We start from the raw sequence: 12212 nt of genomic DNA on the forward strand, positions 1-12212 counted from the left end.
TTGCTGCCTGAAAGTGTTAATTTTCATGCATGCAAGTGACAGCTTCTGTCTTCTCAGTACCTTTTCTGGAATACAGGGAACATCACTGATGAGCAAATTACAGCCATACAATTTTTTTCTGGCAAAATACAACTTCTGAGGGCAGGGAAGAGATAGAAAAAGGTCAATAGTTCATGTATTTTAACTCTGGGACACTTAATAGACCTGAAATTGAGCAAAGACAATAAAGCAATGAATCTACTTTGTAAATGTTTAAATATAAAATAAAACCATGGGATATCTAAAAAGTAAGTAGTTTTAGGTGTAGGAGGTTAAATGCAATTGTTTAACTCATCAGTTTGTTTTCATCTCAAGTTCAGTTTCAGGCCCCCCGCTGTCCGGTACAATCTGTTCAGCAGTTATGCCCCTCCGAAAGCTGGCCAAGCGAGCCAGCCACTGGCTACTGTAGGTGTACGGCCACATTCCTACATGATCCCTCTCCCATAGCTGAGTGTAGTAGAGCATATGCAGAAGCAATTTTAACAAACTGTGCAGAACACTTAGCCATGGGAGTGCGATTGAGGAGGAGTTTTTTCTGCAAAGTTCAAAAGTTCACTAGCCTGCTCTGTGAAATCATTTAGAATGCTGAGTGTAATCTGTATACTGCAAATATTAGAGAATGATGCAATGTTATAAAAAAAAAAAACTAAATAACTGAAAATAAAAATATGAGAATATTTTCTTTGCTACTAGTGTTTTACTAATTATCCGTACTACACAACCAATTCATTATATCAATTTGTTTTCTTTTTGCTTCAGTGTCACTTTAATTGCATATGGGCTCTAGTCATAAAATGACTTAAACCACCAGCAAGCAAGAAAATATTCAAAATTATTTTGATAGTACTTTTCCTTCAACTTTTGGGTACTTTTTCAATTGTCAAATGCTGGAAAGTTTTTTGTTTTTTTTTAAAGAGAAGTTTAAAATTATTTTCTAGGAGAAAACTCTGGAGAAAAAGTTAATTGCATATGGGCCTGTCTGTGTTTAGGGAGATCAGCCTGTCTAATAAGCTGTTATTAGCAAGTGTGAATCATGACTGTTAGGTGTGTCTGAGCTGTGCCACGGTTCTGTGACAATGTGTAAACCCTGGAGGTTAACCCTTTCTGTGCTCTCAACAATGTGCAGGAAGTTAACACTTCAGGGTTTTTGTTTTTTTTTAAGGATTTCTATAAGTTGCAACAAATAAATGCTTTTCCTCAAAAGGTTATCGGGCTGTGGCTTATCTTTTAGAGCAGAGGGGAAGTTCTGTGTTTGGTTCCACTTTAAGGTACCCTTTAAAAACTTCGATTCGTCCTTTGATCTGTAACTTTCTGTTTGACAACCAGCATTTCTTGCAATTTCTCATGAATGATTATTTTGTATATTTACTGCATAAGACATCTGTGATTTGCTCTGACCCTCAGTGGTTTTGTCTCCATCTTCTTCATGCAGGTGATGTGGACGGCTCTGTGGAAGCCATTCTAGATGTCATAGACTCCTACGATGCTGAAGACCAGTGTGAACTGGACTTGATCCATTTTGGGGTTGGTGACATTAGTGAGAGTGATATTACACTTGCAGAAACATTTAAAGGTACACCAGCAAGCCAATACACCCGGCCTTGGGGATGATTCACCAAAGCTTTTCTGTTGGATTCTCACCTTATGTATTAACTCACAATTTATCTGTCTTTAAATGATTTAACTCATGGTTTATCTCCCATTATCTAACTTTACTCATGATTTATCTCACATTATTTGACTTAACCCATGATTTTTCTCTCTATTGGTTTATGTCATGAATTAGCGCTCCTTAAATTGCATTTGTATAGCGCTTTTCTCCTGTCGGACTCAAAGCGCTTAAGAGCTGCAGCCACTGGGACGCGCTCGAGAGGCCACCCTGCAGTGTTAGGGAGTCTTGCCTTGAACTCCTTACTGAATAGGTACTTGACCTAGCCAGGATTCGAACCCTGGTCTCCCATGTCAGAGGCGGTGCCCTTAACCAGTACACTATCTGCCTCTGACACAGGAGACCAGGGTTCGAATCTCGGCTCTGCCTGTTCAGTAAGCCAGCACATATTCAGTAGGAGACCTTGGGCCAGTCTCACGAACACTGCTACTGCCTATAGAGCGTGTCCTAGTGGCTGCAGCTCTGGCGCTTTGAGTCCGCCAGGAGAAAAGCGCAATACAAGTGTTCTGTTTGTTTGTTTGTTAATTGTTTATCACGTACATTAGCTCTCCTTACAGTTTAACCACTTCACCACTGAGGGGTTTTACCCCCTGAGCACCAGAGCAATTTTCACCTTTCAGCGCTCCTTCCATTCATTCGTCTATAACTTTATTATTACTTATCGCAATGAAATGAACTATATCTTGTTTTTTCCGCCACCAATTAGGCTTTCTTTAGGTGGGACATTATGCCAAGAATTATTTTTTTCTAAATGTATTTTAATGGGAAAATAGGAAAAATGTGGGGAAAAAATTAATTATTTTTCAGTTTTCGGCCATTATAGTTTTTAAATAATGCATGCTACTGTAATTAAAACCCATGACATTTATTTGCCCATTTGTCTCGGTTATAAAACCGTTTAAATTATGTCCCTATCACAATGTTTGGCGCCAATATTTTATTTGGAAATAAAGGTGCATTTTTTTCAGTTTCCATCCCTAATTACAAGCCCATCTATCTATATATATATAATAGATTAAGTGCCTCAACCTTCGAGCAAGAAGAAGAAGTACTTTGCATGAGAAAATGTATGCGTGCTCAAACACCAAGTTTAAGGCCTCTTTTCCACGGAGTGTTGAGCTGTGTGCTCAGCAAGCAGTTACCAGGCAGCAGCAAGCAGTTACCAGGCAGCAGCAAGCAGTTACCAGGCAGCAGCAAGCAGTTACCAGGCAGCAGCAAGCAGTTACCAGGCAGCAGCAAGCAGTTACCAGGCAGCAGCAAGCAGTTACCAGGCAGCAGCAAGCAGTTACCAGGCAGCAGCAAGCAGTTACCAGGCAGCAGCAAGCAGTTACCAGGCAGCAGCAAGCAGTTACCAGGCAGCAGCAAGCAGTTACCAGGCAGCAGCAAGCAGTTACCAGGCAGCAGCAAGCAGTTACTAGGCAGCAGTGAGCAGTTATCATGCAGCAACAAGCAGTTACCAGGCAGCAGCGAGCAGTTTCCAGGCAGCAGCAAGCAGTTTCCAGGCAGCAGCAAGCAGTTTCCAGGCAGCAGCAAGCAGTTTCCAGGCAGCAGCAAGCAGTTTCCAGGCAGCAGCAAGCAGTTTCCAGGCAGCAGCAAGCAGTTTCCAGGCAGCAGCAAGCAGTTTCCAGGCAGCAGCAAGCAGTTTCCAGGCAGCAGCAAGCAGTTTCCAGGCAGCAGCAAGCAGTTGTAAGAGTTTGAGAGGCATTTTACTGCCTATCAATTGTCCGTGGAAAAGAGGTCTACCCTAGCAAATCTGGCTTTGCAAATCTGGCTTAATTGGCTATTCATGAGGCAATGCTCATGCAAATTTGCTTTTGCATGCCAAACTATGCAGGGTCAAAAAACCAATACCGCAAAGCGGTCGCCCTTCTATATGCCAGTGATGAGCGAAAATGCAAAAATTTGTTTCGATAAATTTTTACCGAATTTTCGCCTAATTTTGTTTTGACAGGCAAATTTTCCATCTAATTTTTTCACGTTAATTTTCGCCTAATGCCAGTCATTTTCGCATTACTTGCGTATGATTGCGGACATTTTCCACATAGGGGCATTAGCGCCCGCATTCAGAGAAGTTTCTTGCGCATTATTGCCGGCATTTTTCCGTATAAACGTCCGCATAGATTGAATTTCTTTCACAATAATTTTTATTGAAAAATTTTTCAGCATACAAGTTATGTAAGTATCCAATGGCATAGTATATAATATTTATATAACAAATAACAAATAAACAATATATAAGAAGTTCTCCACATAAGCATATACATTTCACTAGAAAAATATAGCTCAGTTGTACAACCAGCTTGTTATAAGTTAAATATAACTGTGAAATAAATTTGCATTTTCACGAAAATCTTCAGAAATATTTGCGTTTTCGACCAGCATCGAAAATTCATTGTATGCGGATGCTTATGCCCTTATGCGGAAAAATGTCCACAATAATCCGCATGGAAATATAGACTATGAATGTATTTTGTAGGTACTGATCTTTTGCAGGAACGGATCTTTTGCAGATACTGATCTGTTGCATGTGTGCAGCATCTTTGTGTGCAGCATCTTGCAAATATTTCTATCTGATGGGGAGTGCAGCTCAATAGAATAGACTGTGTAGGTGTGGCTCTCATACTACATGGAAGGGGGTAAAATTGGTCTGTGATCTTTGATTTTTCCAAAGACTTTTATCTGATGTGTGTACGCACCTTTATTCATTCTTGCTTCAAGGTTGAGGCACTTACTCTATTAGATAGATAGATAGATAGATAGATAGATAGATAGATAGATAGATAGATAGATAAAAGATGCGTCGTATGCTACGACGCGGGACGGCTAGTAGTTTATAAAGTAACAGTGTTATACCCTCTTGACATAGATATTTAAAAAGTTCAGTCCCTAAGGTAACTATTTATGTATTTTTTTAATTGTAAATTTTTTAATTTTTTTTTAATTACAAAAAAAAAAAATGGGGAGTGTGGGAGGTAATGAGTTAATTTTTTGTGTAACACTAATTTATTTCTAGGTAAAAAATGCTTAGGGTGTAGTTTTACTATTTGGCCACAAGATGGCAACAGTAACTTTTTGTTTATTGCGACCTGCGAGCGTCCTTCTGGACGCTCGCAGGAAGTAGTAGGAGGCTGTGAGTGTTTTTTTTTTTTTCACAATGATCGCGCTGCCCATCGGAGAGCAGCGGATCATTGCGGGGCTTAGATCAACGAAAGGGAATGGATTTTCCCGTTCATTGATCTCCGGGCGAGCGGGCGGCGGCGTGTTTACTAGCGGCAGGCGGCGTGTTTACGAGCGGGAGCGCGGGCAGCGGCGGGAGCGCGGAAAGTACGGATTTCTCCGTCCCTGGGGGTTAAAGGATTGAAAAAGGGACGGAGAAATTCGTACGGGCGGGGGTAAAGTGGTTAATGACCACTATCGCAAAAAATTGAAAACTTTAAAATACATGGAAATGTACAAATAAGACGTATTTCTTCCAGAGTATGTTGTAGTCACTTACAATATTTAGCAGAAATCTGTAGGAACAGACGGTGCTTTTCAAAATAAAGAAACCCTAAGAATTCCCCATAAGATCGGCTTGTCCAAAACCAGATTTATGCTTCTTACTGTAAGTGACAGTAATTTAAAGCACATTTTACTCTGGGAGAAATGTACTTTTTATTTATGTTCTTTCGTGTATTTTACAGTTTTTTGCCATAGTGGTCTTAAGGTGGAACTGAACTCAGAAAATGTAAAAAGAGCATTGAAATCCATGTAAGAAATTGCAGGCAAAAACAGTACAATAAATGTACAAAAATATGTTAATAAACTATATAATATACAATTAATGCATAAACCACACCCCCTGTGACGTTTGCTGCCGCGGCAGCCCTGCTAATAGCTCGCAAAGGTCACTGGGAGACCTTCTGGTTATGCAAATTCTGCCTTCCAAGTCAATACCTCGTGAGAGGTCCTGCTGCTATTGTTGACAGTGCACGTCATCAGCAGGCGCTTCCTGTGAAGATGGACATCACAGCTAAAGTACACATGTCTGCCCCGATCTGTACTGCTCTCTGCCCCCCTGCCTCCACATTGCAGATCAGCGCTGTCCCAGCCCGCTGCCTTCCTGTCAGAAGTCATCTGCCAGTGCAGTGTGTGCGGGGACAAACCACTTTTACCAGAGGGGAGGGGGTTTGCAGCAAGCTGATGTAAAAATAAATAAACTTAGATCAGGCTGGAGCCCAATTAACATTTCACATTCCCTCCTGCTCGGGCATTTACAGCTCTGCGGACTAACAAGCTGATAACAGAACTGCAGAGTCCTGGAATGTAAGCATGTCCAGCTTCCCCCCTCCCCTGGGAAAGTGAAGACGCTAGGAAGAGAAGAGGAGAGATACGCAGACACGTGCAGGGAGACAGCGTGTCAGAGTGCTATGAGCTGGAGATGCTGTGCTGTATGTATGCAATGTGTGTATGTGTATGGACCTGTGTATGAATGGATGCCTGTGTGTATGCATTGTGTGCTGTGAGCTGGAGGTGCTACTATATGTATGCAATGTGTGTATGGACCTGTGTATGAATGGCTGCTTGTATGTATGCTATGTGGGCTGTATGTGTGCATATGTCTGGATTCACGTATAAATCGCTGCTTGTATGTATGCATTGTGTGCGGTATGTGTGGCGTTTCTGTGTACAGTATAAATGTATGGTGTGTGCGTGTCTGTGTGTAAATGTATGTGTGCCTTTGTGATGTGCATGTACATATATATAATGTTTCACCCTCCCTCCTCCCTTGTGTCCAGTGTAGCACCCCTCTTTCAGCCCCATATAGAGCATGGCCAATAACACCCCCCCTTCCAATATTAAAGTGTGTTTGACATAATCACAGAAGTGGGTCCCCCCTTTATCCACTCCTCCATCCCCATCCCATAGTCGGTGACACCAAGAAACAGTTTATCTCGGCACCTGCAGCGTAGCTCATGAGTTGGGCACTGCTATAGTCCACGGCATGTACACAGGGTAATTCGGGTACTGATCCTCGGCGGACCCCAAATTACTTTTCCCTCCAAGTTGCTATGACTTGGAGGGGAAATCATATTTAGCAGCTCACCCTGCGCCCAACTCGCCGCCATAGATGGTGAACTAACCGCAATGTGTGCTGATCTGTTACCTCAATTATATACAGTATAAGCTGTTATTCTGTGCCTGTACTGATAGTAATCTAGCTGCATTGTGTGCTGATCGCGAATTCCTCTAATGTGTACAGTATAAGCTGTTACTCTGTGGCTTTACTGATAGTAAACTAGCTGCAGTGTGTGCTGATCTCTGCTACCCCCAGTATGTACAGTTTAAGGTGTTACTCTGTGGCTATACTGATGGTGAACTAGCTGCAGTGTGTGCTGATCTCTGCTACCTCCAGAATGTACAGTATAAGCTGGTACTCTGGCCCTGTACTGATAGTAATCTAGCTGCAGCATGTGCTGACCTCTGCTACCTCCACTATGTACAGTGTAAGCTGTTACTCCTCTTACTCTGTGCCTGTACTAATAGTAATCTAGCTACAATGTGTGCTGATCTCTAATACCTCTAATGTGTACAGTATCATCTGTGACTATGTGCCTGTACTGATAGTAAACTAGCTGCAGTGTGTGCTGATCTTTGCTACCTCCAGAATTTACAGTATAAGCTGGTACTCTGGGCCTGTACTAATAGTAAACTAGCTGCAGTGTGTGATGATTCCTGCCACCCCCAGTATGTACATTATGAGACAAGACACATTTATATCATGCTTTTTTTCCTGGCAGACTCAAAGCACCAGCATTTCAGCCACTGGGGCGAGCACTATAGGCACTAGCAGTGTTAGGGAGTGTTTGCCCAAGGTCTGCTACGGAGTAGATGAAGCTTACTGAACTTGAAGAGCCAAGATTCTAACACAGGTCTCCTGTGTCAGAGGCAGAGCCCTTGACGAGTACACTATCGAGCCACTACAAGCTGTTACTCTGTGCCTGTACTGATAGTAAACTAGCTGAAGTGTGTGTGTTGGGGGGGGGGGGGGCGCAATTTCAGTGTTTGCCATAGGTGCTATATTGCCCAGATACGCCTCTGGAAGCGAGCACCCGCAGTGGAGAGAGGCTAGATAAGCCAGGAGACTGTAGGGTGGACAGGGGGGAGTGAGTGGTGGGAAGGAGGAGGAACATCAAGAGGTAATGCTGGACGTACACTATTCATTTTTTCCTTATTAATCGAGCCGCTGATGGCTCGATTGATAATATCCACCAGGTCCGATGACCCACCGGATTGATTCGGGAATCGATCCGGACGGCCGTGGGGACCCGGCGGGAGTCGATCCGGCGGCTAATCGAGCCGCAGGGTCGACTCGTGTAGGCCCAACACATGTGAGAGAGGCACAGCTGAGGGAGGCGAACTGACAGCTGGGGACGATAGATAAGCAAGGAGACCAGTGGAGTGGACAGGAGGGAGAGGGGCATGGTGGAACAAGGAGGGACATCAGATTAGACAGTGGAGGGAAGAGAGAGCAGAGCAGATTTTTGCAGAGAGACAGGACAGGCCAGAAGAGTAAACAGAACGCCCAGTATGGCTACCTTTTGGGTGTCTCCTAGTATACAAGTGTGGACCCCCTCCACCAATCCAGCAGGGGAGGGGAGCCTCTGGTAATGTGTGCAGAGCTGGGAACTCCGGAACACAGAGCTCTCGCCACCAGAGCCCCTGAGAGATAGGAGAATCCAGCAGGGGAGGGAAACCTCTGGTAATTGATGCAGCAGGTGTGCAGAGCTGGGAACTCAGGTGCACAGAGATCTCACCACCAGAGCCCCTGAGGGCCCGTTTCCACTATCGCTAATCCGCATGTGTTGTCTGCATGCGGATTCGCATAGCCAATACAAGTGGATGGGCCTGTTTCCACTTGTCCGAAGTGCTGAGCGTTTTTCTGTGCGGGAAAAATCTTCACGGCAGAGCCATCAGAATTCGCACACCGCTATGCGAATCGCACGCAATGCATTGAATAGGGAAATCGCATGCGTATTTGGCAAGGGTATTTTCCCGCGATTTCGCATAGAAACTAATGTAAATTAACAAAGGCAGTGACATGGTTAAAGTCGCATATACCCTAACCTATGCGAAATCGCGGCAAAATACGCATGCGGAATCGCATCCGCATGCGATTTCATCAGCGGTGATTACTGGCGATTCCGCACCGCAATAGTGGAAACGGGCCCTGAGAGATAGAAGAATCCAGGAGGAGGGGGGGTGCCTCTGGTAATAGGTGCAGCAGGTGAGCAGGGCTGCGATGATTCTCATACACACTAAGGCCTAGTGCACACCGGAGCGTTTCCGCTGCTGTTTGCGATCTGCTTGCGGGTGCGGATCCGCTAGGGTAATGTATTTCAATGGGCTGGTGCACACCAGAGCGGGAGGCGTTTTGCAGAAACGCATACTCCCGGGCTGCTGCAGATTTTGGATTGCGGATGCGTTTCTGCCTCAATGTTAAGTATAGGAAAACCGCAAACCGCTCTGAAAAACGGCACTTCAGAGCGGTTTGCCAGGCGTTTTTTGTTACAGTAGCTGTTCAGTAACAGCTTTACTGTAACAATACATGAAATCTACTATACCAAAACCGCTACACAAAACCGCAAAACGCTAGCTGAAACGCTGCAGAAAAATAAGAAAAAGCGTTTCAAAATCTGCTAGCATTTTGCGGATCTGCTAGCGTTTTTTGGTGTGCACTAGGCCTGAGAGAGGTTTGGCGTTTCACAGTTTAAAAAAGACTGAACAGGTTTTTCCCCAAAACAATCATAAATATATATATATGCTTCACTGTTAATGCTTCACTCTTTATAAAACTGACCAAATGTCAACTAAAAAAAAAAAGACAGGCACGCATATGCTTCACTGATATTACTTCACTCTTGCTAATTTCAGGAAAAATGTTTTTTGACAAAAAGCAACCCTTTTAGATACACAATCTCCCCCTCTCCTTATCAGTTCACATATACACTTAGGCCCCATTCACACTAGAGTGTTTTTCCGCGATTTCGGCAAACCGTCTAAACGCTAGCGCTTTTTAAAAGCGCTAGTGTAATGAAACCCTATGGGCCCAGCCTTACTTGGGTGATTTGTGCTAATCGCTGCAAATCGCCCAAAAACGCCAAACGCGTAGCCTGCACCATTTTCAGGCGATTTCCAGGCGATCGCGTTTCAGTGCTATAGAAGTGCAAAACGCGATCACGCCAAAATCACAGCACTGTTTAGTGATTTTTCCGCGTGAAATTGCGGAAAAATCACTCCTTCAAAACGCAGGTGTGAATAGAGCCTAAGAGAGGTTTGGTGCTTCACAGTTTAAAAAGGACTGAACAAGTTTTTCCCTAAAAAAACATGAATACATATATATGCTTCACTGTTAATGCTTCACTCTATATAAAACTAAACAAATGTCCACTAAAAACATATAACAGTCCTTTTTACACTGTGAAGCGCCAAACCTCTTGTGTATGAGAGCTGGGATGATCACCGACCTGAATCACGAGTGATTCAAATGAGGCTTAATTAGCCCATGCGCTATGTACTAGTAGGAGAAGGGGGACTTGCAGGGGGTGGTGACAAAAGAGGGAATTCCCTCTGTCAAGCTACCTACAGGGGAGGACAAGGGTGGCTGGATGATGTAAGAAAGGATTCCCTCTGCAGTGTTACCCCCCTACCTCTGCCGGACAAGATACCAAAGGGGAGAGCTACATGACTACAGGACATGATATGGGATCTGGCACAAAACAAATGGGGGGAGCTACAGGGTGACAGCACAAGATCTCGCACCACAGGAGGCATAGTTAGAGAAAAAATAATAATACTTTATCAAGGCGTGTGCCAGTACAGTGCAGGGCAGCAGCAGAAGCCACAGCTGTCACTTTCCTGTAACAGGGCGACTGATGATGACCTCATGACACTGGGCTGCAAATCTTATTCTGTGGGCGTGAATGGGCATGTATAACTCCAACTGTAACACCGCCCACAGAATCAGACTCTGCACCTCCCATGGAGTGAGAGCTGCAAAATGGAGGGATAGAGCTGCAAGATGGAGCCTGCCATTCTCTTTTATTCATAGTTGTATTGCACAAATATATCTACTTTTATATTGCCTTTCTCAAGTGCTTTGTGTCTAATCATTAATTTAAAAGGGATAAGGAAGCTCAATTTAGTGACTTTTTTTTTGGTTCAGTTCCTCTTTAACCCTTTAGCAGCCAAATAAAGTAAAACTTTATTTGGCTGCAGGGCCATATTTTTCCTGATGTGTGCCCTCCCCAGCCTGGCAGGGTATGCAGTGTGAGCAGCAGGGAGCTTTTATAGTTACCTGTCTGGACAGGTAGATTGGCTTCTTCTTCCTAAAACCACAGCAGCGATGTAATCCCGACATGTCTTCTCCGTCCATGATATGACGTGATCGGGATCCAGGAGACCATGTCAGCGTTACAGTGCCACCCAGTGGCGGAAGAGTCTCTTCCACCACCGGTTGGTGCTGTAATGCTGACACGGTCTCCTGGATCACAATCACATCATATCATGTGATCGGGACCCAGAAGAAATGGCAGAAGTTCAGAGCTGCCGGTGAAGGAAGAGAAGCCATCCGGAACAGGAAATTATAACTGTTCCCTTCTGCCCGCTCGTTTGGCTGCACTGATATTTTGATTGATCTAATTGGGCCACAGCAAATGTTGATATTTCCTGAATTAAACCACACTACTTAGCAGGATTTTGTCAAAATATATACTGTATATACTCTACTATAAGTCTAGAAATGTAGGTCAGACTCACTAAATAAAAGTATAGGGATCGACTTATACACGAGTCTCAAGCAACACTGAGTGCACTGAGTAATGTGTGTACTGTTCATGACATTCCCAATTGCAGCAATTTACCCTGTGGTAAGTGACACCTTGAGGAAAGGAAATGCCAAGAAAATACAGGTCTGAAAGTCCTGGCCACAACAATTAACAAGGAAAGGGGCAGGGGGGAAATACTGGGCTACTTGTTACCACAAGTTAAGGTAAGGGTGTGTACATATACAGGATGGCAATCCCATGGTTGCAACTTGGAGTGCCAGATGATCTTGTCTAGGCTGAGACGATTGTTCTCCTTCTTACCCTTAATGCCCCATGCTTCGTGCCTCCGCCCACCTCCATAGTAATAGAAGACATTGCTAAGCTGCATATTTGTACAGCACTCGGCCCCCAAATTCTTGCCAGAGGGATTGAGTTCAGATCCCAGTGAGCGACCGTCCTCATATCTGTGTACGGGGCTTAAAGTGTACATGAGACGGGGAGGGCAAAAAAATTGTATATACCTGGGGCTTCCTCCAGGCTTATCGCTCCCTTGCTGTCCCTCTCAGCCTCCTGGATCTTCTGTAACTGGCCCCGAAAAGTCCTCCAGTCAGGGCCAGTCAGCACGGTGTGGCTTTGCGTGCTTCCCCGTCATGCTCCCGTAGTACTGCGCAGGCACAAAACGCTCCTGGCTACGAGGG

The 12212-nt window shown here is 44.3% G+C and overlaps 1 protein-coding gene across 2 annotated transcripts in view; it reads left to right on the top strand.

Annotated features, from left to right (window-relative positions):
• Window positions 1-12212, top strand: part of MTIF2 (mitochondrial translational initiation factor 2) — an 85180-nt gene that overhangs the window by 49791 nt on the left and 23177 nt on the right. For both annotated transcript variants that reach the window (XM_068232546.1, XM_068232547.1), the window contains one exon: window positions 1472-1612. In XM_068232546.1, the coding sequence (XP_068088647.1) occupies window positions 1472-1612 (141 nt within the window). The remainder of the gene's footprint in view (window positions 1-1471; window positions 1613-12212) is intronic.

This window comes from Hyperolius riggenbachi, chromosome 4, assembly GCF_040937935.1.
Source record: "Hyperolius riggenbachi isolate aHypRig1 chromosome 4, aHypRig1.pri, whole genome shotgun sequence".
In the NCBI taxonomy this organism is placed as follows: Eukaryota; Metazoa; Chordata; class Amphibia; order Anura; family Hyperoliidae; genus Hyperolius; species Hyperolius riggenbachi.